Here is a 27,819-nt window from a genome sequence, read left to right as displayed (position 1 = left end):
TCACGACAGCTCCACCTCCGGTCTGACAGCCCCATCCACATTCACATCTACGTCCTTAGTAGAGCTTGTTCACTACAGATCCACCTCCGATCTGACAGCCCCCATCCACATTTACATCTACGTCCTCAGTAGAGCTTGTTCACGACAGATCCACCTGCAGGTCTGACAGCCCCCCTCCACATTCACATCTACGTCCTCAGTAGAGCTTGTTCACTACAGATCCACTTGCGGTCTGACAGCCCCCCTCCACATTCACATCTACGTCCTCAGTAGAGCTTGTTCACTACAGATCCACTTGCGGTCTGACAGCCCCCCTCCACATTCACATCTACGTCCTCAGTAGAGCTTGTTCACGACAGATCCACCTGCAGGTCCGACAGCCCCCATCTACATTCACATCTACGTCCTCAGTAGAGCTTGTTCACGACAGATCCACCTGCAGGTCCAACAGCCCCCATCCACATTCACATCTACGTCCTCAGTAGAGCTTGTTCACGACAGCTCCACCTCCGGTCTGACAGCCCCATCCACATTCACATCTACGTCCTTAGTAGAGCTTGTTCACTACAGATCCACCTCCGATCTGACAGCCCCCCTCCACATTCACATCTACGTCCTCAGTAGAGCTTGTTCACTACAGATCCACTTGCGGTCTGACAGCCCCCCTCCACATTCACATCTACGTCCTCAGTAGAGCTTGTTCACTACAGATCCACTTGCGGTCTGACAGCCCCCCTCCACATTCACATCTACGTCCTCAGTAGAGCTTGTTCACGACAGATCCACCTGCAGGTCCGACAGCCCCCATCTACATTCACATCTACGTCCTCAGTAGAGCTTGTTCACGACAGATCCACCTGCAGGTCCAACAGCCCCCATCCACATTCACATCTACGTCCTCAGTAGAGCTTGTTCACGACAGCTCCACCTCCGGTCTGACAGCCCCATCCACATTCACATCTACGTCCTTAGTAGAGCTTGTTCACTACAGATCCACCTCCGATCTGACAGCCCCCATCCACATTTACATCTACGTCCTCAGTAGAGCTTGTTCACGACAGATCCACCTGCAGGTCTGACAGCCCCCCTCCACATTCACATCTACGTCCTCAGTAGAGCTTGTTCACTACAGATCCACTTGCGGTCTGACAGCCCCCCTCCACATTCACAACTACATCCTCAGTAGAGCTTGTTCACTACAGACCCACCTGCGGTCTGACAGCCCCCATCCACATTCACATCTTCATCCTCAGTAGAACTTGTACACGACAGATCAACCTGCAGGTCCGACAGCACTCCTCCACCTTCCCCATCAATAGAGCTTGTTCATGCCTCCATTCCAATAAACAGTTCTGATTGTAATGAACACAAAAGATTCCCGTGACCCATTTAAAAAGCCAAGTGGCAGGGGTGCACCCAGGGGGGGTTTCCTAGTCCCCAGAAACCCCTGTCCTACCTGAGGTTTTGTATGCTTACAGTGGCTGGCCCCTCTCCCGGGACCAGCCACTACTGCTTGCAGCTTGTAGTCGTCTCCAAGTCAATCTCCTGCTGTGTGAGCACAGCTCTCTGCCGGCAGTTTGGCCCCGCCCCTTCCTCCCACACGGCCAGCATGGGTGTTATACAGGAGGCAGCAGCAGAAGAAGAAGGTAAGAATGTGTGTGTGTATGTATGTGTGTGAGTCTGTGTTTGTCAGCGTACATAACAGCTTACATGTCTGTGTGTTTGATCCTGTGTGTTTGTGTGTGTCTGTGCTTATCTGTGTATATGACAGTGTACATGTCTGTGTTTGATCCTGTGTGTTTATGTATGTGTGAGTTTATGTATGTGTGTGTATGTGACAGCTTACATATCTGTGTGTTTATGTATGTGTGTGTTTATGTATGTGTGTGTATGTGACAGCTTACATATCTGTGTGTTTGATCCTGTGTGTTTATGTATGTGTGTGTTTATGTATGTATGTGTGTGTATGTGACAGCTTACATATCTGTGTGTTTATATATTAGGGATGTGCACCGGCCACTTTTCACATTTTGGGTTCTGGGTTCTGATTACCTTCAGGTTTTGGGTTCTAATGGGTTTTGCCAAAACACCCCCCTCAAGGTTTTGGGTTCTGATTTTTTTTTTTTTTTTTTTAAAAAAAAAAAGCATAAAAACTGCTCCCTCCCTCTTCCCTCTCCAATGCCCGAGTGAAGATGGCGGCGGGAAGTGGGGAATAATATGAATCTGGATCTTGCGAGATCCGACGGCGGGATGATGACGTTTTGCCTCGTTCCGAGTTTTGCGACGGGCGGGAATCCCCGAACAGTGCTCGGATCCGGGCTCGGATCGGCACTGTTCGGGGGTGTTCGGATTTCAAAAATCCGAACCCGCTCACCCCTAGTGTTTATGTATGTATGTTTATGTATGTGTGTGTATGTGACAGCTTACATATCTGTGTGTTTATATATGTGTGTGTTTATGTATGTATGTGTGTGTATGTGACAGCTTACATATCTGTGTGTTTGATCCTGTGTGTTTGTGTGTCTGTGCTTATCTGTGTATGGGACAGTTTACATATCTGTGTGTTTGACACGGTGTGTGTTTGTAGCCACGCCCCTACACATACTGGACACGCCCACTTGTATCGTGGCGTGGAAACCCCCCTCCTCGAATCCTGCGTTTGCCCCTGAGTGGAGCGGAGTTTCGAAACACGCGAACAGAAACATTGGTGGGGGAAGGTGAAGCAAGCCGGACTTTAATTTAAAGACAAATTCATTTTTAACTTTAGCTTGACATGGAAGGCAAGGGGTAGCTACAATCATAGTTGCCTAAGGCGGCCTGTACCCTTAATCAGGCTCTGATTGTGCAAAGGCATCATCTGAATGCTACACTACTAAACTATCAACACCAAGAAGGATTGCATTGGTTTGAAAAAAATAGTAACTAAACAGCTGTTCCATTTAATATGCAACATCCATAAAATACTTAATGTAATTTATGAATGGCAGTACAAGAAGAAATGTGTTGCTATCTGTGAACTGAAATGTGCATGATATGCCAAAAGGAAGCAAGCACCCCAGATTATTGTACTATCATCTGCACATTGTGCTTCAGTAATTCACTTTCTATATACTGCTCATGGATATTCCATCTGCTTACTTCTGACAATAAATGATCATTCAAGTGTCATTTTATGTGTTGTGTTTATATTTAATGAGTACATTAATGCTTGCCTGTTGCACGCGTTTGTGAACGATGACCCCATGGTGTGAAATAGTTTTCATATATATGAAAAAATGCTAACAAACTAGTCTGGAAAAAAGTACGAATCTGCAGTAAGTGCAAGCTTTGTAACCAAACAGAAGAGCAAAGGGAACACTAAACAGTTGGTGGTACAATATTGCGATTCACAAAACAAAGCTAATCCTTGCTACTGACAGCCTAGAAATGCCCATCATGCAGCCTGTTTTTTTGTATGTTTACAGCCTTGACCATCCTCCACACAACAATTCTCTTCTTAGTGACACAGGAGGTTGCAGGCATACATGATAAGGTCAAACAAGGGCAACCCAATGGCATTTGTGAATTAATGGCCATGTGCTGCCTGAGTGCCTAACAGACGTTCAGAAATACTGTGGATGGCAGAAAAGAATCCAATAGCAAATCTAATCCAGGTAGAATTTTAACCAACCCTTGCAACATAACTATTATTTTAGCTATTACAAAGTAAACAATTAAATAGTATAATAATCAGACCATTTTATAAATGAAATGTTATTTTTTGATAAAGGATTTTAAAGCCTTCTTTTAGATGGGGCTGAAGATGAGAACAACACTTGACTAAGCACAGAACCAACCCCATAGACAAACAGTGTTAGTCGTTATCATGATTAGGGTCTAATGAAATTAAATATGAAACAATATATATATATATATATATATATATATATATATATATATATATATATATATATATATATATAGGTCAGCACTGCAAATATTGACTCTTTGCAAAAACGTAATGTAATTGTCAATAAAAGCCCTTGACACTTATGAAATGCTTGTAATTTTACTTCAGTATACCATAGCAACATCTGACAAAAAGATCTGAAAACACTGAAGCAGCAAACTTGGTGAAAACCAATATTTGTGTCATTCTCAAAACTTTTAGCCATGACTGTATATTCCTATAACAAAAATCCCCATGCTCCACCATTTTCACAGAGATGCCCAAACCCAGTTTTCAGGATTTCTGACTGTAGAAACAGGTGGAATAATTACTGACCCAGAAAAACAGATGAACTGCCCTGTGAATTGTTACAGAAATCCTGAAAACATGAGCTGTTGGAATCTCTAGAGGACTAGTTTTCAGCATCTCTGATTTATTTCACTTTTAAGTTTCAACTTCACTATTGAGCAAACTGTTGCATGTGGTAGTGTGCAAATGCAATGCTGTTTCCTAAGAGGACACCCTAATTAGCAGAAATAATCAAAATAGTTCTGAGTAATAAAGTGGACTGGTGTACTTAACGTGTCACTACTTTAATTACTGCTATAACTTACCAATATGAATATATGTATTTATTTTTCAATCTCTATACTGCATTATTTTGATTCACCAAAAGATTTAAGGGACAGGTATTTAAAGATTGTTCTGTGTCTTGACACAGCACTAATCAAAACGCCATTATCCTATGTGAATGTATTTTGATGCTTTTGTCATAAGATTCTTATTTTATTAAACTGGCAGAGCGGGTAAAATGCTCCACTGAAGGAATGAAAAAGAAAATGCTAAGATCTTGCTCCACTTTTCCAGCAGTGGCACAAGGTTATGTAAACATAGTTTCTTGTTTAAAGCTTGTTTTGTTTTATAACAGAGCCTTTGGTGAAAGAGATTTTCTAATGAACTCTGACTTTCCATGTCTTCCCCTTTAGACTATTTGGCAAATCAAAAGCCTAAGATACCAATGATTAGACTTTATACTAAAGGAATTTTCTCCATCTACAAGAGTACACAATGTTCAGCAGCAATTTTCAAATAATATGACATGACTGAAAAGTGGAAATACAAACTTACAGACTAGACATAAACATTTAAAGTATATTAATAAACATAGAGAACAAGTTGCTTGCAGCATCGTAAAACATAAAGTTTTTAGACACTACTAGGGTCATTTACAACCAGACTGAGGAGCACAAATCTGTGAATCTTGGTTATCAACACTGAACCTATTTGCTACATGACAAAAGGTGAAATATTTGCTTTGATGGTTTTGCACACCCTACACCTTTGGACTACACTGTGTAGTCCAAAGGTGTGAAACATTTCAGTTTAGGGCTTGCCTATTTGAACATTTGGACCTCTTCTCTTATTAAATTGAATGTTTCCCATTTGTTTTCCTTTCTGCTGCTCTTAAATAACTTTCAATAGAAAGAGGACGCCAGAGACGACATTATTTCAAATGCCGTATCTGTATAGTATTCAGGGCCATAATCATCATCATCATTTATTTATATAGCGCCACTGATTCCGCAGCGCTGTATACATAATGAGGGCAGTGCGGCCGATGCAAGTGCCCAGGGCACAAACCCGAGATGGTGCCATAGCTGCCCACAATTTGCACCAGCATACAACAGTATAAATGCGTTGCCATCATCATCATCATCATCATTTATTTATATAGCGTCAACATATTCCATAGCGCTTTACAATTGGGGACAAACATAGTAAACCAATAAACAAACTGGGTAAAACAGACAGAGAGGTGAGAAGGCCCTGCTCGCAAGCTTACAATCTATGGATCTGGACAGCTTTCCATGTGGTGCCAGACCAGGCGCTAATTGGGGCTTCCTGGTGGCTGGTCACTCCCCACAGCAGTATTGCTGTTATGTAGGGGTGGTGGTGGCTGTATTGTTGTAATGTTGGGGTGCAGTGTTGGCAGTATTGCTGTAATGTGGGGATGGTGGTATTGCTGTAGTACTGGATGGTGCTGATGGTATTAGTAAGGCATAGTGAGGGTGGTGCTGGTACTATTGCTGTAGTGCAGGGATAGTGAGGGTGGTGCTGGTAGTATTGTTGTAGTGCTTGATGGTGCTGATGGTACTGCTGTAGTGTAGGGATAATGAGGGTGGTGCTGGTACTATTGCTGTAGTGCAGGGATAGTGAGGGTGGTGCTAGTGGTATTGCTGTAGCTGGCCACCGCATTTTACATCTATCATGTAAAGTCAGAATCCCTGAATATAAAAAAGCCACTGTGGCTTTAGCCGATTATAGATTAGACACTGAAGTCTATTCTCAAAGCTCAAAGTACTTTAATTTAATTTCCACCAAGGAGCATGACAGGGTGGTGTTGCTGGTGCAAGCCAATCGGGGGGGGGGGAGGGATGGAGAGAAGGGGGGATTTTCATTGTGGTATAATATATGCTATATAAATACTATAAAACATAATCAGTAATTAAATGTAATTATAAAAAAAACTAAGTAAAATATTCAAAAGGCATTGATATATTTAATAGCAATAATAGTCTGTATTAAATGTGGGGGAATTTCTAAGCTATTAATTTATTTTGGGGCTGGTGGGGGAAGTATGCATTTTTATTTAATGGGAATGCTCTTAATTTAATAATGGGTGGAAGGAGGTTTATTTATTAAACATAAACATTATTAATTTGTATATTTATTAAATGTTAATGCTATTAATTTAATACTGGGGTTGATTTGGTAGAAGTAGGCTTGTTTATTAGGCATAAAAAGCTACTGATAGGCAGGCTGGTAGTGGGGGGGGGGGGGGGGGCGGGAGTGAGGCCTGGATTGCTCACTCACTGCTTAACGTTTCAGGAGGTGAATACTACCTATCTTTTTTTCAGTCAGGGCCCCAACATTCCAGTGACTGGCCAAGCAGCAACTAAGTTAAGACACCAGCAGCAGCACCAGGTAGTCAAAGCTGCAGGAACAGGTAGGAGAGTGCAGCACAGGGTTGAAAAATGATCTTGTGTTTGTAAAAGGCTAGGCACATCCCTACCGCAGGATGACTATGCCTCTTCTGGTGGAGCTCTGCTGCTAAGTGGCGGCATCTACTACCAATAAAATGGGGACTTGGTGGGCGTCAGTGGTAAAATGTAATGACAGGGTTGGGTAGTTTTCCCAACACTGATATCACCGACAAGTAGGATAACTAAAAAAAAAGCAGAATACTATAAAATCGACATGAATACAATAGATACTTATCTAAAAAGTGACACAGCACATTTCCGAAGACAGCGCCATGCTGACAGGTAGTAATTGCAAACACTCTGCTTCCCGGCACTTAAGTATGATGTCACTTCACAGAGCGACATAGTGAAATCTTTATTTAAAGCGGCAATGTCAGGACCCCGCAAGTATAGACTGTACATTAAAGTGTATAGTTCCAGGGTCCTGATTCTGCCGCTTTAAATAAAGTGACGTCAAACTTAAGTGCCGGGAAGCAGAGTGTTCGCAATTAGTACCTGTCTGCATGGTGCTGTCTTCGGAAATGTGCTGTGTCGCTTTTTAGGTAAGTCTCTATTGTATTCGTGTCTGTTTTAGCTGTAGTAAAATCAAAGCCTTGCATTCAGTGGGGACTCATTCAAGAGTTAGCAGTCTGTACATCACTTAGCTCATTTTAATATGATGTACTCATAATGAAATCTTATTTTAGCCATTTACATGCTGGCAGATGGACATCATAAAATAGACTTGCATAAATATACCCCAAATTATTATTACTGCTATTATTTTTATTATTATTAATAAATAATAATAATAATAATAATAATAATAATAATATATAAGATGCCACGGTGCTCCTCAACATCAGACAGTAAATAGATGGGTTTTCAGAGGGCATTTAAAGATTTGAAAGCTGGGGGAGAGCCTGATCAGCTATGGTGGGGAATTCCATAAGGCAGTAGTGGCACACAATAAGCCTTGTAGACAGGAAGGAGAAGAGAGAAAAAGCTTATTATCACTTAAAAAACACAAACCGTTTTTCTAATTTTATTCAGCTTTCGAGTTTAATAATTAACTATTGGTCTGCTTAAGTATTTCTTTTTCCTTTTTTAAAACAGTGTTAATTAAGTTGATTTGATTTTTATTATTTTATTCCTTTATTGTAGTGTTTTGAATGAGACAAACGCAAATTATGTTTTCTAGCATGCAATAGGATTTGATCTGCTCTGTTAGAAAGTTTTTCCTAGGGAAGTGGGATGATCCCACAATATGTGTTGAAAAAATGGTAATTTGGACTTAATGGTAAAAAGGAGTTTAGTCTCTTTATTGAGAAGCAGAGAACAGCTTCCGTGTCTGAATGGGTAAGATTTTGTTGAGTCCTTTCCATGTGAGTGCAACATAAATTGTTACTTGTAACTTCGAGGCAATCTTAACATTTATTTCAGAATAGAAAGAAGTGAAAAATCATTTAGGAGTCCAGTGATTCCTGGAAAATATTTTACACTTTTCACTCACACAATAAGGTAAGTGTATTCTAAGCACAAATATCTCTATATTCTGTTAAATAGATTACATTATTTTTCGCATTTCTTTTTACTGAATAGTACCTCAATATCAATTTACATATTGGAGAGTATTCCTGTCAGAGGAAACAGGATCATCCACTTTAAGTTTGGTTAGAAGCACAGATAACACCTTCTAAGGATATGTCACACAACAATGCTGGTCAGGGGGTAGTTGTCTTGTGTGAAATTGTGTAACAGGCAGTAACAGGCTAAAGGTAGTGAGGTTAAGAGGGTGGTTGAGGAATATTATAAGTTTGTCTCAATAGGTAGGTTTTCAGAGAACGCTTGAAAGTTTGTAGACCAGAGGAGAGTCTTATTGTGCGAGGGAGAGAATTCCATAGAGTGGGTGCAGCCAGAAAAAAGTCCTGTTACCGGGAATGGGAGGATGTAATGAGAGTGGATGAGAGACGCAGATCTTTTGCAGAACGGAGTTGCCGAGTTGGGAGATATTTTGAGACAAGAGAGGAGATGTATGTTGGTGCAGCTTTGTTGATGGCCTTGTAGGTTAGTAAAAGTATTTTATATTGGATTCGGTAGAAGACAGGCAGCCAGTGTAGAGACATACAGAGTGATTCAACAGAGGAATAGCGATTTGCAAGGAAAATCAGTCGTGCCGCAGCATGCAAAATAGATTGTAGGGGTTTGAGTCTGTTTTTGGGAAGACCAGTAAGGAGGGAATTGCAATAGTCAATGCGGGAGATGATAAGTGCATGAATTAAGGTTTTTGCGGTGTCTTGCGTGAGATATGTGCAGATTCTGGAAATGTTCTTTAGATGTATGTAACATGATTTAGATATAGAGTCAATGTGGGGAACAAAGGATAGGTGTGAATCAAGGATTACACCTAGGCAGCGAGCTTGTGGGGTGGGATTTATGGTCATGTTATCAACAGAGATAGAAATGACAGGTATGCTCTTGTTGGCGGGTGGGAATATTATTAACTCTGTTTTAGAAAGATTAAGTTTGAGTTGGCGAGAGGACATCTAAGATGAAATGGCAGAAAGACAGTCAGTTACACGGGACAACACAGATGTCGAGAGATCAGGAGAGGATAGATAGATTTGGGTATCATCTGCATAGAGATGATACTGAAAGCCAAAGGAACTTATTAGATTTCCAAGAGAAGCGGTATAGATAGAGAACAGCAGAGGACCTAGCACCGAGCCTTGTGGTACTGCAACTGATAGGGGAAACGGAGCAGAGGTGGCTCCAGAGAAATTAACAGTGAAAGAGCGATTAGAGAGGTAGGATGAGAACCAGGATAGAACAGTGTCTTGAAGACCTAGGGATTGCAGCGTTTGTATGAGAAGAGAGTGGTCAACGGTGTGAAATGCAGCCAAGAGATCCAGGAGAATTAGGAGAGAGTAATGGCGTTCAGTTTTAGCAGTGATCAGATCATTGACAACCTTGGTCAGCGCAGTCTCCACTCCAAAAACATACTGGTAGGTTAATTGGCTGCTATCAAAATTGTGTGTGTCTCTGTGTGTGTGTGTGTGTGTGAGTTTATGTTAGGGAATTTAGACTGTAAGCTCCAATGGGGCAGGGACTGATGTGAATGAGTTCTCTGTATAGTGTTGCGGAATTAGTGGCGCTAAATAAATAACTGATGATGATGATGATGAGAGGAGGCAGCATTTTCATGGACTGAGACCTGGGGCATCACCTGCAGGGAAGTCTTATACTGCATGGAGCTCTACAGGGGAAGGGCATGTAGGAATTAAGGGCTGAATAGAAGAAAGGAAGCACTATTGGACTTTTAGTCATACAGTAAATCATTATTCCTGGTGATCACAAGGCATTGAGTAAAAGACTGCAGTGTAATCAATCATCAAACTTTCAAACAGTGATGTAAGAGGTTCACGTCAGTCATTAGCAGTTATTATCCCTCCCAGATGAAGTCCCAAATAGAAGAATCAAATATAGCATAATTTGAATGGTTTTTCTAACCCTTTTGCTTCCAGTAAATTGATTGTGTCCCCAGGCCCTGCAACAGTGTGAGTAAAGTTATTTCCTGATGCCCCTCCCCTTCCAGCATGCATTGCTCAGCTGGCAAATTATGGGGTAGAATTTCTCCTCTCCTTTCCCCTCTTGTTGGGCGTGACATAATCATCACATCCCAGCAGAGAGGAGCAGCTGTCTAAAGAAAAGTTTAAGGTAAGTGTTCCTGGTGTACAGGAGAGAGAGGGGACACTGAGCTGGACGGAGACAGTGTGATATGGGGGGGAGTGAAATGGAGGAAGACATTGAGCTAGAGGGAGACACTGTGATACGGGGGGGGGAGTGAGCTGGAGGAAGACATTGAGCTGGAGGGAGACACTGTGATATGGGGGGGGAGTGAGCTGGAGAGAGACACTGTGATATGGGGGGGAGTGAAATGGAGGAAGACATTGAGCTGGAGAGAGACACTGGGATATGGGGGGGAGTGAAATGGAGGAAGACATTGAGCTGGAGAGAGACACTGTGATATGGGGGGGGAGTGAAATGGAGGAAGACATTGAGCTGGAGGGAGACACTGATATGGGGGGGGGGGTGGAGTGAGCTGGAGGAAGACATTGAGCTGGAGGGAGACACTGTGATATGGGGGGGGGGAGTGAAATGGAGGAAGACATTGAGCTGGAGGGAGACACTGTGATACAGGGGGGGAGTGAGCTGGAGGAAGACATTGAGCTGGAGGGAGACACTGTGATACAGGGGGGGGAGTGAAATGGAGGAAGACATTGAGCTGGAGGGAGACACTGTGATACAGGGTGGGAGTGAGCTGGAGGAAGACATTGAGCTGGAGGGAGACACTGTGATATGGGTGGGGGAGTAAAATGGAGGGGGACACTGTACTATGGGGGACAGTGAGTTGGAGGGAGACACTGTGATACAAGGTGGGGTAATGAGCTAGAGGGGGGCAGTGTGATGCAGGGGGGGCATTGAGATGCAGGGGGGACATTGAGATGCAGGGGGGCAGTAGTGTGATGCAAGGGGGGGCAGCAGTGACGCAAGGCAGGGGCAGTAGTGTGATGCAAGGCAGGGGCAGTAGTGTGATGCAAGGGACATATAAGTGTGATGAAGGGACATGTTAGGGCTGTCTATTCGGATTACTTGTCATTTCCCTTTGGACCAATAAAGGAAAGAAGATACCCATTGCTTTTAACAAGTGCATAATACATAGACTAATTGTGTCAAGTTTTTTGGTCTGAAATCTAACACCTGAATACCTCCCCTCTAGAAATTCTGTGTCTGCAGTGAAGTCTGGACAGCGTTCTGCATCAAACATCACTGCATCTGGACTGCTGGTGGAGGTAAGGCTTATCTTTTTTTTTTTTTTCTTTTGCAAACGTTAAGTGTATCATGGTCTTGAAAGTGGGTACTTGATGTGTACGGGGAGGGGCGGCGGGTTGAAATTTTGCCTAGGGCGCCGAGAAACCTAGCACCGGCCCTGTGTGTCCCCCAAAAACACTTGTTACCTATAGTCTCTTTGTTCACCACCACCAAAAATCCATAAAATAAAAAAACATAGCATAAGGGTGCATTCAACTTGTGTTAACCACAACACAATGCAGCTCAATCTGAACATTTAAATAGAATCTCTTGTAGTAATTGCAAAAGTCAATCACAGGGACAAAACCATTAGAGATCATATGCTTGGTGGAGTAATATAGAGTTATGTTTTCAAACAGATTATCTCTATATTCTTGGTAAGCCTACAAAAACCTCATAGCACACTTCCTAGTTGAATTACTGTACTTCAGTAAACAGCATGATTCACCTGATGTTTATTCTCAAATCAATGATCAGCTCCTGAATTCTCTGGCCTAATGATCCTGTCTGCAGATTCCTGCTTATATTAGAATTGTCTCAGCTGAGGTGTCACAATGCTCCATAATTGTTTATTAACTTTTAAAAAAAGACTGTTATGTAAAAGGTACAAGTTGTACTAGGGGTTTCTATTTCTTTTGAGAGTTTGAACTTTGTGACACAGCAGAACTTTAACTTTATCTTAACTGTGCCTAGACAATGATTGTTGAAATATGCTTTTTTTGACTATGTGTAGTGCCATAGAATGTTATTATTGTCTTTCCTTTCCTGCAAAACTAAATGTTCTACTTCACTGCAACACAGGATTCTAAGTGAAGTAATGTTAGTTTTTATAAACTATCATCTCATTACCTGTACTTCATCCCTTCTGGATAAACAGAAAAAAAATCTTGAGAAAATAAAAATTGCATTGCTTCTTTAGTGCAAATAAGACAAGCTATAATATCATAGGCAGGGGCAAGACTCGACTCAGCAGCCTATTAGGGACATTTTAAAGGAAAAAAGATGCAGGTGGCCCAGTGACCCAGCCCAAGGTAGCCCACTTTAGAACCAGCCCAGCGGGCAGATGATCCCTGCCCCCAGCCCAGCCTGCCCTTTGGCACAGGATTCACAATAATCATAAGAAACTGTTTATGGTACTCTCATTTTAAAGCACTTTTTTAAACTAGACTAACGTGGTGAACACACTCCTATTAATAAAATTGTATTACTTATACATCTACAAGTATTATATTACTTATACAATACTTATGTCATTGCAAATATGTTATTGTCCACTATGGATTCTGTGTTTAATGAATGCTGGTTATATAGTACTATAACAATCTAGGAGAAATAATTTTGTAAGCCACCCAATACAGACCATCATTATGTAAATCTTTTCTTTCTCAAGAGTGCTGGCAATATTTTTTGACAGATACCTAAAATCCCCCTGTTGGTAATGGGTTATATACCTGTAATCTCCCTAAAACATCTATCTACAGTTCATCACAACTACCCATAGCATAGGCAAACCGAGTGGGGGGGGGGTTTGCCCCAGCTTCACATGGCTCTGTTTGAAAAGGGAGAGCTGCATGCCGCTAACAGTTATGCATGCAGCATTGCCCATGTATATTATAGGGATAGGAAGAGTTAAAGAGCAACCAAGCACTGTCTAATATTATAGCCATGCCCCCATGCATGCTGGTCATGCCCACTGGTGGCGTGCTGTGGAAACCCCCCTCTACAAATCCTGCGTTTGCCTCTGCATAGCAACCCGTAAGTTAACTCAAGCATACTATATTTACCAATTAAAATTAATTTATTAACAATCCAATAAATAAAAATTTATGAAATTAAATGTATGATTACTAATTAACTGTAAATCAGCATTTATTGTAAAATGCAAAATGACAGCATATTGTCAATATAATCATTACCAGCCTGTCTTAAGTAAGCCCTTCTTCTCAAGTTAGAAATCATATACTTTGGCTTTACTAAAAATATTTTTTGCTTTTGATAAACTAATACTTCACAATTTGTTTGCCCCTCAAACCTGTCACCTTAGACAGCTGCCTGAGCTTACCTAATTATGTGCACACCACTTAATTAAAACATGATTGTTAGCTAATAGAGCTGTCTAACAGGACTAATATGAATATTATAGGGCAAGAGAAACAATTTAGTTCTTTTAATATTTTACTTTATTTATGCAAAGTAACAGTGTAGCCAGCAGATCGCTCTCAAACATACTAAATAGATCTGAGAGGAAGAAGAGAGAGCTAGCAACTAAACTTACTTATCTGGAATCAATGTGATTGGCTCTTTCAATGATTAATAGACTAGAAACCATACTGTAACATTGCAAGCACAAGTATTATTATTTCAGAATGCAGCATGACAGTTAATAACAATAAAGTGGAAATCATCATATTCTTAGATGGGGAATATACATTTAATAACAGAATATGGACTTCCCATTTAGGCTTCAGCAACTTGTCATTATTCAACTTTCATTCACTTTAATAGTAATAGCAGTCCAGGGCAAATCTAACACTTTCAAGTTAAATGGAATCTCCCTTCTTGTGGAAATATTTTTATGTTATTGTCATATTTCTCCATATGTTTTATGTATATGTCAACAATATGTCTCTGATTTACATATTTAGTTGATCAAGGTTCAGCACAGTATACGTTACTTCGTGGATCAGAGATTGCAATAGGACACTTCTGAATTCAGAAAGATGTTACGTATTCTTAAAGCCAAGCTCTCAGGTTGGTGATTAGCATTGTAATTGTTTATTACAAAAGTTTCTTCTGTATATATACTGTATATATATGTGATGTCACATGCTCACTTTTGCTCAAACATGCCTAAAATTACAAAGCAGCACATAGATTTGTGGGGAAAGATAGTGGAGTCTGTGTAGGAGGAAAAGATTACACTGGCTGATGTGAGGAGTTGGACATTTGTGGTGATTAGGCAAACCAATGTGCCTTCATTTTCCAGAAACAAGATTTAATTTTGTGTGATAGGATTATTTAAAATAGATAAAAGGGTGGATAGGGCACGTTTTTCCTGTAAAAGGCCATGAATTGAGCACCACCTCTGAGGTCCCAGATATCGAGTGTTGTCACTCGTACATCTACATTGGGACACATTCTGCATTTTCCCCGGGCACTTCTGGGCCAAAGCTCAGGTCTCTGTGCACTCCATCTAATATAATGAAAGGCTCAAACACGAAAAGTGACATGTAATGAAGAGAGTACTGGTGTCCCCTTAAGCTCACAAATTTAAGGCTGAACCAAGTAATGTTTTAGGAGAAAAACGTAGTGCATAGTAATGGAGGCGATGGTCCTAGATTAGTAGAGGGAAGGACTTTGTCATGTGATATTTTATGGTTCTATGTAGTGTATTTTTCATATCCTCCACCAACCAGCAAAGCTAGAAGAAGACGGCTCTTATGGCAGTGTTTCCAAAGCCCATTAAATGGGGTTGCATGATGAAATGCACTTGGAAGGCAACTAAGTGCTTTTGCACATATGAAGAAGCGTTGCTGGTCTACATCTTACATCAGGTAATATACTACCCTATTCATCCTTGAAAGCTTCACTTTAAAAAAAAAATGTACTTGAGGAAATTTGTTTGTCCCATGATGCTCCAGGGCTCTTATACAGCAGATATTAAAATGAAGTGCTAATATATTACCATGAACTATACTGTAATTTAATGATTATCTAAATGGTGTTAAAAAGTAGTTAACAAGTTTCACTTCAGTTATTTGCCTATAGAGCATTGGAGCAATGTAAATATTTCACACACAGTAGCAATTTACGGGCTGGCTAGAACCAGATTGATGCAGAAAACCAGAAACCGCACTTCGACCAATTTAAAAAAAACAAAAGTAAAACATGAAGTAACAACATTCCCAATCTTCCCTCAATCTTATGATTTATTTGGAACATAAATGAGGCTATAGAGAAAAGATGAAAAGTTACATAGAGCAAACTGGAAAAATTTAAATTGATGAAAGGAGTGATTCTACAGTTGTCGTACGAAGTACTTTGAAGTGACATTTTTACTGAGATGAGCTGTTCGGATTCAGAGAAATCTGACAGATCTGAATTTTTGGGTTCTGGGTCAAACCAAAACATGATTAGGTTTTTTGTGCAAATTTCAGATCTGAAAACAAGGCAAAATATCATTTCTGGTGAAATGCCAGCTCACGCGAATCTTGGACCGATATTTTCTATATATAGTGGATAGGAGGTTTTCTGCAAATCTGTGCTAGGAAAATCGCCTGGACAGAGTGAAGATGCTATTTATATGGTAAAATATGTGATTTTACTGCAGTGTATTTAGAGATCAGTCTGCTAGAACTTTGTGCTGACAGCTATGAAAGACAGAAGAGTCTGCCTCTGAAATCTACAGAACAAGATGGCAGGGGTTAGGTACGATATGGCGACAATGAAAATGTCGCCATTCAAAACGGCAGCACCATACTGTCCACAATCAGAATATTGACACAGTTAAAATGTCGACATTCAGAATGGCAACATGTTCATTATGTTGACATTGTGATTGTAGGCAGGTTGTAATGTTGACATTCCCAATGTCGACTAATGGCATTAAATAAAATAAAAGTTAAAAAAACATTTTTATTTATTTTTTCCTCTGGTTTTGTCTCATGTTTGCCTTATGTTCTCTTGGCAGCTGTCCATCAAACCTATTAAAGGCTCAATTGGGTGTGGCTCACAACCCAACCCTTGCTAGATGTAAGCCCCTATACCTGGGAGGTGAGTGCATCTGATTTTAACTGCACTTTAATGGTGTTTAAAGCATATAGGTCAGTGTAGGACCTGCATATAATGAGGTGCCCTTGATGCTGGCATGCAGGCTTAAATGTTTTGATAAAAATATGAAATAAGGGCCTTATTATTGTGGTGTCACAAAGGCTATAGGTGTCTTAACAAAAGTTGTTTGGGTTGGGCTAAAAATATTTCTGCATGCAAGAGAAGCATTTATTTGGTCTTATGCCCAGGCATGACAATGCAGTTATCATGGGCATGATGTGGTACCACTAGTGACTGACTTAATTGAATAAATACCTCATTCTCCTCATTATCTTTTTCAAGGACAACCCATTGCAACATTTTCAGATCCACAATTATCCCTCTAATCCTGTTGCACAGTTGCAAGTTCCAATGCAGAATCCTTAAGTTCTATGTCCAAATCATCATCCTTACTACTCATCCTCACATTTCCAAAGGCATGTGGTCGACAGCTAGACATTCATTTAGGTGACATTCAGAAAGTCGACAACATTACATCGACAATTCAAATATCAACAGTAATTAAGGCTAAGAAAAGGGATGTTATTGTCGATCTAATAATACTGTTGTTGTCATTACCGTCTATATTATGGTGTCGACCATATAAATGTTGATCATGTAACTGTCAAACATATGTATCACACCCAGCAAGAAGTAGTAATAAGATGGAATTCAACACTCTATATGCTTCAGCAATTTTTCTTAAACCCTTTCAGCTATGGGGTGGCAGTTGTGAAGAGATCATTAGAAAATAAATTGCAAATTAATGTTAATGCTATGAATAGTAATGTAGGAACAAAAACAACTCAAAATCTTAAGATCTTACCCATTTTTCACAAATTTTTAATTAAATTCAGATCCAAAACCAAAACGCATGTGGATTTTTGGGCAAAACCAGCAACAAAATACAAAGTTGGTTTTAAAACCAAAATCAAAACACAGGGGTCTGCGCACATCTCTAGTTTTCACTATATGCATTGGCAGTTGGATCTGCAATCCCACAAAAGTAGGTGCATTAATTTTCCATTGGCAGTTAGCAATGTCAGTGTGAACCTATTCTGGATCAAAAAAACTCAGGCCGAATCTATCCTGATCTGTACCCAAATATGGATAAACCACAAAAATCATACATACTGTTTTGTTCTACATTGGGTCCTATATCTTGTGTAATGTTCTTATACCGCTAAAGAGTAGAAGCTCTGGGTTCTCAACATTTGTGTACTCTGGGGTATTTCTCAAATTTCTCTTTTTATAGTTGGGTATTGGTCAACAGCAGTCAGGACTCAAGCCATTTATGGATGCACAGACACTGTAATGCCAAGAAACACCCATAGGAGATCTATACCAGGTAGTTAATAGATGCCAGGGAGTATATTTACTAAACTGCAGATTTGAAATAGTGGAGATATTGCCTATAGCAACCAATCAGATTCTAACTATCATTTTGTATGATGTACTAAACAAACAATAGCTAGAATCTGATTGGCTGCTATCGGCAACATTGCCACTTTTTCAAACCCTCAGTTTAGTAAATATATCCCCAGGAGTGAAGTTATACTGGATAGTTACAATGTTACCAAGGAAATAAATGCATCATATACACAACAAAACACAAAACATGATTGCACCCACATGTGGCTCAACATACTGTATGTGCACAATTTTGCACATGTGAATAAAGACCAAGTAAATGAATTGCTCCAATCAAAAGCCTGCAAGAAGGAAGTAAACTTTGAACACCCCAATTAATAACAACGTTGATCAGTTTATAAATATTACTAATACAGAAACAGTAGCATCCATTAATAATGATAAAGAATAGTCTTGTGCAAGAAAATAATAAATAACTAAATTTATGAATGAATAATTCATTGACCTGTATGAAACAGGATGTGAGCATGTGTTATTTTTTATTATATATTCTGTATTGTTTTTTATTTCAAAGATAAGCAGTTTTCAAATTTAAAAACTATTTGTTAAACTATTAGTAGCCAGAGTTCCTAATGGATATAATGTGTAACATTTTAAAGAAAAGAAACAGAAATCACTTCATTGTTCTTTGTTGCCAGAGTTTAAAAAAGTGAGATAAAAAAAGTAAAAGTTGGTTCTATTTAGCAGTTTTTGCTTCTGCGTGCATTGAAATATGCACTGCTCTGCATAGGTCATGCTCTTTATAAATGCCCAGGTTCTACATATTCCTAAAAATGAAAGACTGGCTGCACTATATTAACTATTAGGTGTAACGTACCACGCCTCATGTCATTGTTCTATTCAACCCTTTAATTGTTGCCTACAGATAGTAGAGAACCAACATGAACCAAAATTCATGACAATGCTGCCAATAAATGCAATAGTTTCTGCAGTTTAGAAAACATTTTGATTGAGTGAAATGATTCTACAATGCCCTAACCCGTTTCCCAACGCTGTGGCACAAAGCATACACATCAGTGTAATTCAAGGAAGGATGCACCACTGCTACAAAGAGCCAGGTAATTCATTAGGAAAGAATGAGTAATGGTCTGTGTCACCTCCTGCCTGCATTATGCAACTATGTTATGGATGTTCTTTTCTTCCATCCAGCTTTTATAATGTGTGCATTCACCTGTGACCATGACCCTGTCCAGACCCTAGGTATAGTAGTTAGTATGTTTAGAGTAGCCTTGGAGGAAATATCTACAGGAATGGTAGAAAAGGATAATTTGGTCCACTAGAAGATGATTGGGATTATTTCTATTACTGTAATTAATGTCAGATAGTCTTTTATATATTAACTACAAACTATTTTTCAGCCACTGTACTATGGTATACTGTGTACTAGGCAAGTGCTTTTAGTAATACTTCTCACTATCACCATTCATCCAATAATAACAGAGGTCAGTGCAAGTAAGACAGGCATCAACAGTCCCAGTAGCCTCATAATGTTATAGAAATGTAAAGAGGCACTTAGAAAGTCATAACACTGTGTATAAGGTCACTGCTTAGAATATGTAACATATATATGGCACTTATCTTTGTGCTCTGCTTGGAAGCAATGGCCAGATCCATCAGGTCAACCCTAAAATCTCAGGTGTCAGCGTAGGCAACATCAACAATAAAATAGTTCTTTTCATGGATGACCTTATAGGAGTGGTTACCAACCCTGTAATCTCCATCCCAAACTTGGTTAAAGATATTTGAGAATCTCTCCAATTTCAAAATAGATTATTCGAAGTCTGTGGCGCTCCACGTCTCCTCTGCTTACAGACCTCAGGGTCTCTAATATGCATTCAACTTTATATGACACCTGAACCAGCTTAAATACTTAGGAGTGATCATCAATAAGGATATCTCTCAGCTTTATAGTGACAACTTCCAACCCCTTCTAAACGAAAAGTTGTAATGATATGAGAGAATTGCAAACAAGGGTTACTGCTGGATAGGGAGGACCCAAACTATTAAAATGCATGTCATGCCAATCAATCCTGTAACTCCCACAATCTCTCCCCATTCATATCCCACGCTGCTGGTTCCTAGACCTTCAGCACTTGATAATAGACTTTGTGTGGTGTGGGAAGAGACCTCGCTTTAAACATGACACTTTATATAGATGCAGACACCTAGGTGGACCCCAGGTCCCTCAATTTCCCAAATGCTTTGATGCTATTATTCTGGGAAGGATCCTGGAGTGGACAAGAGCAGACAAAGACAAACAGTGGGTAGTAATTGAGGAATACTCTCTGCAATGTGACAAGACATTGGCTGCGTAGATTACTGTCTGTTAGGCATCCAACAACTAGCCCTACCCTTGTTTGGTGAACTAAGCTACAAGCACAAATATATGTTTCCTCTCTGACACCGCTGTCTGCTAACCCCTTTTTCCTTCAGGATCACCTAACGGTGTCTTTAAATTGTGGTCTCATGCAGGCAACACACATGCAGGCCAATGTGGAGTACCTGAAACACATACCTGGTGCTATCGCTAGATAAAACACTTTCTGTCCTTAGGAGATACTCGTAGGGAGATAAACAGAGACCTCACAATGTTTCAATTGATGTGTTGGTCTTCAATCTGCTCCTCTCACGTACTCTCCAGCATTTACAAGTTACTTCTAGAGAAACTATTTAGTTCCAAATTCACAAGGTGGCCTAGGTAGAGAATACCACTGTCCTAACATTTTCCAGATGACCCAATCTTGATCAGTTAGTACAGCAGTAATAGAGACCAATTACAAAGTACTTTCCAGATAGTATCCATGTCATGATCATCTGTGGCATCTTTACCAGGGGACCCGTAACACATGGTGGGAATGTAATAATGGTCTGTGGACACCCCTCCTCATTTGCTGGGAACATATCAGAATCCGTCAGGTAATTTCCACTTCCAAACACATTCTGGGTGATGGGGTCCTTAGCAAGATAAATACACCACTGAGGCATGACAAAACACTGTTGAAGTACCTGAACTCTGTGGCTAAAGCCGTGATTCCGGTCGATTGGAGATCTCCATCCCCTCCAATGTTGAGAGCATGGTTTATGTGATTGGAATTTTCTTGAAGCATGGATGAACTTATATTTGAACACTATTACACTATCTGTGGTTATCGGCTGGAAATTACAGACATGGAGAAATATCCCTTAATGAATACTTCCCTGAAATTGGAAAGACTGAAAGTTGTTTCTAAAACAGGTGCACATATACTCCCAAGACCAGTAAGATATATTTACCAGGATACCATATACAAGGATACTAAAACGCTCCTAAACACTCCCAGCGTATATTATTCACCTTTCACCTTTATACACTTATATTTCGCTATTTTTATATTATTTTATCTAAGATAATAAAAGTTATGTTTTAATATCCTTGTATATGGTATCCTGTTAAATATATCCTACCGCTCTTGGGAGTATATGTGCACAAGTTCAGCTACTAAAGTTTAAAATGTGAAGACAGAAAGTATGTTGTATGCGTATTTGTACATTCCAGTGTGAGAAGATAGGAGTGTCGCCTATGGCAGCTTCAAAGAACTCCTGCTGTGAGATATACCCTGGCCTGGAATGGAGTTGTGACACCTGAATAAACTTTTAGCAACCGCACAGCATGTTGTCTGGCTCAAAGAGGCCATGTGCTGACGTAAGCTATATGTGATATAGACAAAAAGAATTCAGTTTTAAAAAATGCCACTTAAAATCAATAAAAGTAGTGATCAACCACATATTCCTCAATAGCATGAGGAAGGACAGCTCATATGTCAAGTTAAGAATTCTGCCCCACAGAGAAGTTAAGGAAATGAGTGTAAGCTATGAGAATACACTGTATTTAGGCATGTTTGGTATCAAAAGATGGACAGATTCATAAGGGATTTATTAATAATGAAATTGGGTCTGTGTGACTCTCCACAGAAAAGTTAGGTCACATAGTAGAAATCGGTAGTAAATCAGGCAACATGCAAATGGTGATTGAAAAGGTATCACAGACACAACCTCTATGGGCGGGGACAGGTGTGGAAGTGTCTTTAAAAAACTGAGATCAGTAACAACAAATTGTCAGACTTTTGGGAAAATCAATCCACGTTGATATGCTGTCCACCTTCCTTGCCATTTTCCCTTGCAATTCATGTAAGTGACACTCTGAATGTAACTCCTTTTATTTTAAACTGTTTTGCCTGTGTATGTTAATCTATTAATCCTTTATTAAATATTTTTTATATCCGAATGCCCTGTACTTTTGTATATTAAATCTATAATTTAATATGTGGCTTCCTTGATACTCTAACAAATCCATTAGCCTGTTAATATAGCTCGACCAAGTTAACCCTTTGAATGCCAGTGTGTGATTTGTTGATACATTTGATTAACAAGCTGGGCGTGCTTGTATTTACATTTGTGTAACAGTCTGGAGCTGTGAAGAGTTAACCCTTTGCTTGTTGGTGTGGGTCCTGCTAGTCTGTGAGCAGCTAGAAGCCTTGTGTGCCTGTGTGGGACAGTATATTGGGGTCCTATTGCCCGTATTCAAGAGGGTGGCAAACCTGAAGTGTGTGGGAGTGTGAGCGCTGTTTGGGTGATTCAACAGGTCTATAACCTGTGTGATAGGTAGAGAGACTGCGGGCTGGAATCGTGTGACCTCATATAGCAAACACCCCAAAGTCACAGCAGCTGGATGCATGTTCGTGTCAAATTGGTGGCATAGCGGTGGGATTATTTAATTTCTTAGAGTATTAAGTGCGTGGTTTAAGCAATTAACCCTTGCACTTATTAACTGATTGCAACCTTGCAAGGAATACAATAGTTTTACAAGGACAAAATTCATGGCTTATTATTAATTTTGAAGACATACGTGCAAAGCAGTTCCCTTCCCTTCTCTCTGTTTTTTCTTTTCTATCTTTTATTTTGCAAAGTAGCTGCAAGGATGGCAGCTGCTTATAAGAGAAAAGCCAAAGCAGTTTTAATTGCCCTGTGTGAGCAGCGAGGTTTCGACTGGACAGTGTCACATCAAGACTCGAAAGGAGATGATTAATCACCTCACCTGGGCACAGGAAGACCCGCATGATGCTTTCAGCCAGTATCGCATGTGGACTCTTATTCCGGGCTACAAGACGAGTCCTGTGGAACAGCTAGAATGTCTAGAGGCGAGCTTTGAAATTGCTCAAGAAGAGGTATATGCTTGGGGACAGATCCATAACCCATTTTGGCAAAACCAGTGTCGCAGCTGCAGAAAGGGACTGCCTGCAACGGCTTCTTTCATCAGCTGGAGAAGCAATAGCCCAGCCTATAGAGTTGGCCCAAGAGGAAAAGGTGCCCCAGTCAGCTACAGTCAATGTGGGATATGCTACAGAGATTTTGCATCCAGAGTTCCCGATTACTCTGCTGGGGAAAGCGGATGATGCTAGCAGCATACTACCAGAGGCTGCACAGAATTTGGTACTGGAGGAGGCTAATTTTAAAGAGGACATACTTGTTGAGAAGACTAATTCTGTGGGAGAAATGGAAGTGCCTGAAAATATTTCCCCAAATGTGTTAGTAGATACTGATCTTGAACGATTAATATCCCAATATATTCCCACAAATGTTGTTCCTGCTATCTCTAATGCTGTTGCACCATGTGACTCATCTCAGGTAGTATGTGATAATGCTGAACCTGGCAATGATGTGACTTTGTGTAAAGAACCTGAAATGCTCTGTGATCCTTTTGCATCTGGTAATTTGCTAGTGATATGTGAGGGCGAGAAGCGGATAGGTGCCAGTGTTAACTCTTGCAATTATGATGATTTATGTGAAGAACCTGAGGTACTAGGGGGTAATTTGGAAACCCCTAATAGTGAAATGTGTAATGATTTTAATGCCACCCATGTTACAGTATTAGAACCTGCTGAGAGTAATCATGTTTCTTCCCAGGCACCAGGATGTGACAAGGAAATGTTATCTTCTATTGTACCTGAAGTGAGTAAGGATGATAATGCAAAAAGTAGTATTGCGTTAGAATCTACACATGTTCTTCCACTGACATCTTTTCATGAGGTAGGGAAAGATGACCGTGTTACTGCAAACATTGGCATTGATTCTGGTGTAGATTTTATGCTTGCTAGAAATGGGACAGATGACAATGTGATTAATTCTGTTGTGTTAGAGAAAGGCAATGTTTCTACCCAGGTAATATGCTCAGAAGATAGGGCACAGGTTAAATGAGAGAGAGGACAGAGTGAAACTGTGTGTTCTGTACCTGAACCAGCTATACCCAGGGGTGTTGAGAATGTGGGGGAGACACATAGTCCTGACCAACAGGAAATAGCAAGTGATAGCATTTATTACATTGCTGCAGGGACCTGTAGTTCGAATGTTCACCACTCAGATCTACATCTGAGTTCTGACCATTCACCTGAATCTTCTGTAGAGACAGCGGGGTCAGTTGCTTCTCCCCACTCATTTAGTCAGCCGTCTAACGGCTTAGAGGAGGTAGATGAGGGGCCCATACTCCCTGTTATACTACACCCCCATATAGATGAGTCCAAGGGGGAGGGAAGTGTCCTGTCCAGAAGCTGCCCGGATAAGAATTACCTAGTGTGCAGAGGTTAGCACACAGCTATTGAAGGACCAGAAGTCCCAGCTGAATGAGATCTTTAACCCCTTCTTAACGCTTGTCACCAGAGAACCTATTGAGACCCAGCTAACAGCTATTCCAGTTGAACCAGGGGGAACCTGTGGGAGTTGGCCTTGGCAATGACCTGTCAGTCAATCCCCATGCCATCTCTTAAAAAGGGGAGGTGTCATGAACATGGAGAACTTACATTTATTTATAAGGGTTAACCCATCACATAATTGTGAGGAATAAGGGATAAATCATAACTGCAGTGTAAATTTGTTATATCAAATGAATCCATTGATAAGTTCAGCTACTAAAGTTTAAAATGTGAAGACAGAAAGTCTGTTGTATGCATATTTATACATTCCAGTGTAAGAAGATGGGAGTATCACCTATGGCTATTCATAGTAAGAATGTGCTCTATTTTCATCCACAAGGTATTGTATTGTGTTGTTCACACTTTTATTTAAAATTATACCATAGTATATTTTTCTATAAAATAACAGTTTCAGTTCAATAAATGTTCCGAATTGGCTTCTGCAGCACACAGTGTGTCATTGTGTGTTAGTACTGGGCAGAGGGTTTCCCGAATCTCCCCCTGGTGTATTTCAAGAACAACCCCAGAAGAAGAAAGTGGTGATTCGGGTGGAGGCACTGAAAACCATGTACAGAGGTGAGAAGCAACTAAATCACTCAATATATATATATATATATATACTCAATATATATACAATATATACAATATATATACAACACATAATACTGAAGAGCGTGTTGCATACATTATTGCCTTAAGGTGTATACTGTAATGGATTAATTTATACACGTAACTTGTAATGTGTTTCCATAGGCTATGTTCTCTAATTAGATATTGAAGCTCATTTCACATGCTATAATAATGAATAAATATGCCTATGTTAGAGCTCATTTGAGATGGTATTTTAAATCAATGTTGTACTAGTAAGGTACTGTTAATGAATAATCTGTATTGAGCTGTCACATATCTCATTGTAATTCAGAACATGAATAATATATGATCCCATCCTCTCACAAATCCCAAAGCATCAATTTATTAGCACATATATTGGCAAGGACAATGCTCTGATATACAGCCAAGCACTGGTATTCATCACCATCTTATCATCTACTCTGGACATTTTGGAGAAGACTTACTAATTCTATCTCAGCTGGAAACTACTGCATGGGAAATGTAACATGTCTCTGTAATGAAAATTGAACAAAAAAATGTGCTTTTTACTTACCTTTGAGGGTTTCATTCCAGTGTAAATAGCAGTAAATTTAACTCTTCTGTCCTTCAGTTCTTGTGTGATTCTTCCAATATGTTTATCTGTGAATGGAAATACTTTGTAGGTTTATGTGCTAAAAGAAACACTTTCAAAGAAAGTAAAAAAAAAAACAAGATATACATTTTAGCACATTGGATGAATCTGTTTATGGATTTTAAAGTAGTATTTCAGTAAAACTTTTCTGACTTCCAACAGTGCTTTAATCGCTACCTTTGCTTGTTTCTTTGGTGAAGATCTGTCTCAAAGGGGATCATCAGCAGTACTGCGCAATGACAGCTATATGGTCGGGCCTATAATAGGACAAACTGACACAGCTGTCTCAGCAATTTTATGCAGAAGCCAAATGTGAGAAATTCACTTTAAAAAGGCTGCCATTTATACTGCAAAGTGGTGGTGTCGTGTTGCTTTATTGGTAGATTTAATAAAGATTTCAAATGTAAAATATCATCCTAAAAAATATAATAATGTTACCACACTGATCCACATTTGTATGGTTGTTTATACAAAGAATAAGGAGGATACCACATTAGGCCTCTGACAAATGTCAAGGCGTTTGTGGCGCTTTGTGATGTAGTGCTTTAAATTATGGTGTAATAGCTCAGACAACTAGAGTTCATTTAACCCTCTGACAAATGCTCTTCCTGTATGCACTGGCATTCAATGTGAATGAGGAGCTGCTCGTAGCCTTGCCTTGAGTCCAAAGACCTCCTCGTATTCATGTTTATGTACCTCAGTGTGATGTACCACAAATCCATTATTGTTATTGGCGTCTATGTGCACAAGGCATTAGAAGGCACTTCAGGCAGTAAAATCTTTGCTCTGATAAAGCTTTTTAAATTGTAATTTGAATAAGTCCCGTAAATTAAAATATATTTGAGATTTTTAATATATTTTATAAAAAGTTAAAAGTAGGCAGTAAGAAATTTGTTTCATATAGAAGGTATTTTGCCACAATTTTGCAGCATCAGTTTGACAGGAGCCTCCTATCACTACTCTGTGCTGATGTTACATTTTAGACACCAGGGGGTAAATGTATGAAGCTCCGGGTTCTTCAACACCCGCTGCCTTTACAAGTCAGCGCCGCTTTAAATTTAAGCGCTGAAGACGCCGAACTCGCGGGTGTTGAAGAACCCAGAGCTTCATACATTTACCCCCAGATTTGGCTACACATTGGTCTAACTCCTCCCAATTCAAACTTACCAGCACATGGATATACAGAAGTTGGTTGAGCTGAAACAATCTGTGCTGCTTTTACAGCTCTATTTCTTATAGAGCGAAAAATCCTATCACTAGCACAAACAGGGCTTTGCCCTAAATATCAAGGGGTCACTGCAGGCGACCACAGTCCTGTCGCCGGCAGAATCCCCCACCAACTGTAAAATTTGTCAGGTCAACCTGACATCTCAACAGGAGCCTTAGTATAGCCACAATCCTTCTTCTGATATCTGAGTATAACTGCAAGATTTCAATAATAAATGACGTGCGATCATATCCTGTAAAATACTACACTATTTGGTGCCCTTTTTCCTTCTCTTTTTAATATATATATATATATAAATATATATATATATATATATATATATATATATATATATATATATATATATATATCTATAATATAAATGTCTAGTGGCGTGTGTTAGTCACCTGCTGGGCGGAGTTATACACTGACCTACTAAATTCTTAGTGTGTGTGGAAAAAAAAATTCAGAAAGGGCTGAAATTTGGTATACTAAGATGTTTTTAATTTGTTAATTTAATTTGTTAATTGTTAAAAGTGTTTATAAAGATTTAAAAAAATATATATATATTTCTTGAAGGA

General features: G+C 39.8%; 1 protein-coding gene and 2 long non-coding RNA genes across 6 annotated transcripts in view; 2 read left to right on the top strand and 1 right to left on the bottom strand.

Annotated features, from left to right (window-relative positions):
- LOC142152362 (V-type proton ATPase subunit S1-like) overlaps positions 1 to 27,819 on the bottom strand; it is an 81,969-nt gene that overhangs the window by 17,155 nt on the left and 36,995 nt on the right. For all 3 annotated transcript variants that reach the window (XM_075208935.1, XM_075208937.1, XM_075208936.1), the window contains exon 6: positions 25,954 to 26,039. In XM_075208935.1, the coding sequence (XP_075065036.1) occupies positions 25,954 to 26,039 (86 nt within the window). The remainder of the gene's footprint in view (positions 1 to 25,953; positions 26,040 to 27,819) is intronic.
- LOC142152363 (uncharacterized) lies at positions 1,548 to 25,396 on the top strand. Of its 2 annotated transcripts, none has more exons than XR_012691331.1 (6): positions 1,548 to 1,646; positions 14,469 to 14,574; positions 15,240 to 15,377; positions 16,514 to 16,596; positions 18,929 to 19,121; positions 24,007 to 25,396. It is a non-coding gene; the product is annotated as an uncharacterized LOC142152363 (long non-coding RNA). The 2 variants fall into 2 exon arrangements; XR_012691330.1 differs by lacking the exon at positions 1,548 to 1,646 and adding an exon at positions 11,663 to 11,804.
- The window catches only part of LOC142152364 (uncharacterized), a 42,139-nt gene continuing 39,859 nt past the window's right edge, over positions 25,540 to 27,819 (top strand). The window contains exon 1 of the long non-coding RNA XR_012691332.1: positions 25,540 to 26,343. This is a non-coding gene — a long non-coding RNA (uncharacterized LOC142152364). The remainder of the gene's footprint in view (positions 26,344 to 27,819) is intronic.

The sequence above is a fragment of the Mixophyes fleayi genome, chromosome 4, assembly GCF_038048845.1.
Source record: "Mixophyes fleayi isolate aMixFle1 chromosome 4, aMixFle1.hap1, whole genome shotgun sequence".
Lineage (NCBI taxonomy): Eukaryota > Metazoa > Chordata > Amphibia > Anura > Limnodynastidae > Mixophyes > Mixophyes fleayi.
The sequence above is the reverse complement of the archived record's forward strand: the minus strand, read 5'-3'. Positions and strand labels throughout refer to the sequence as shown.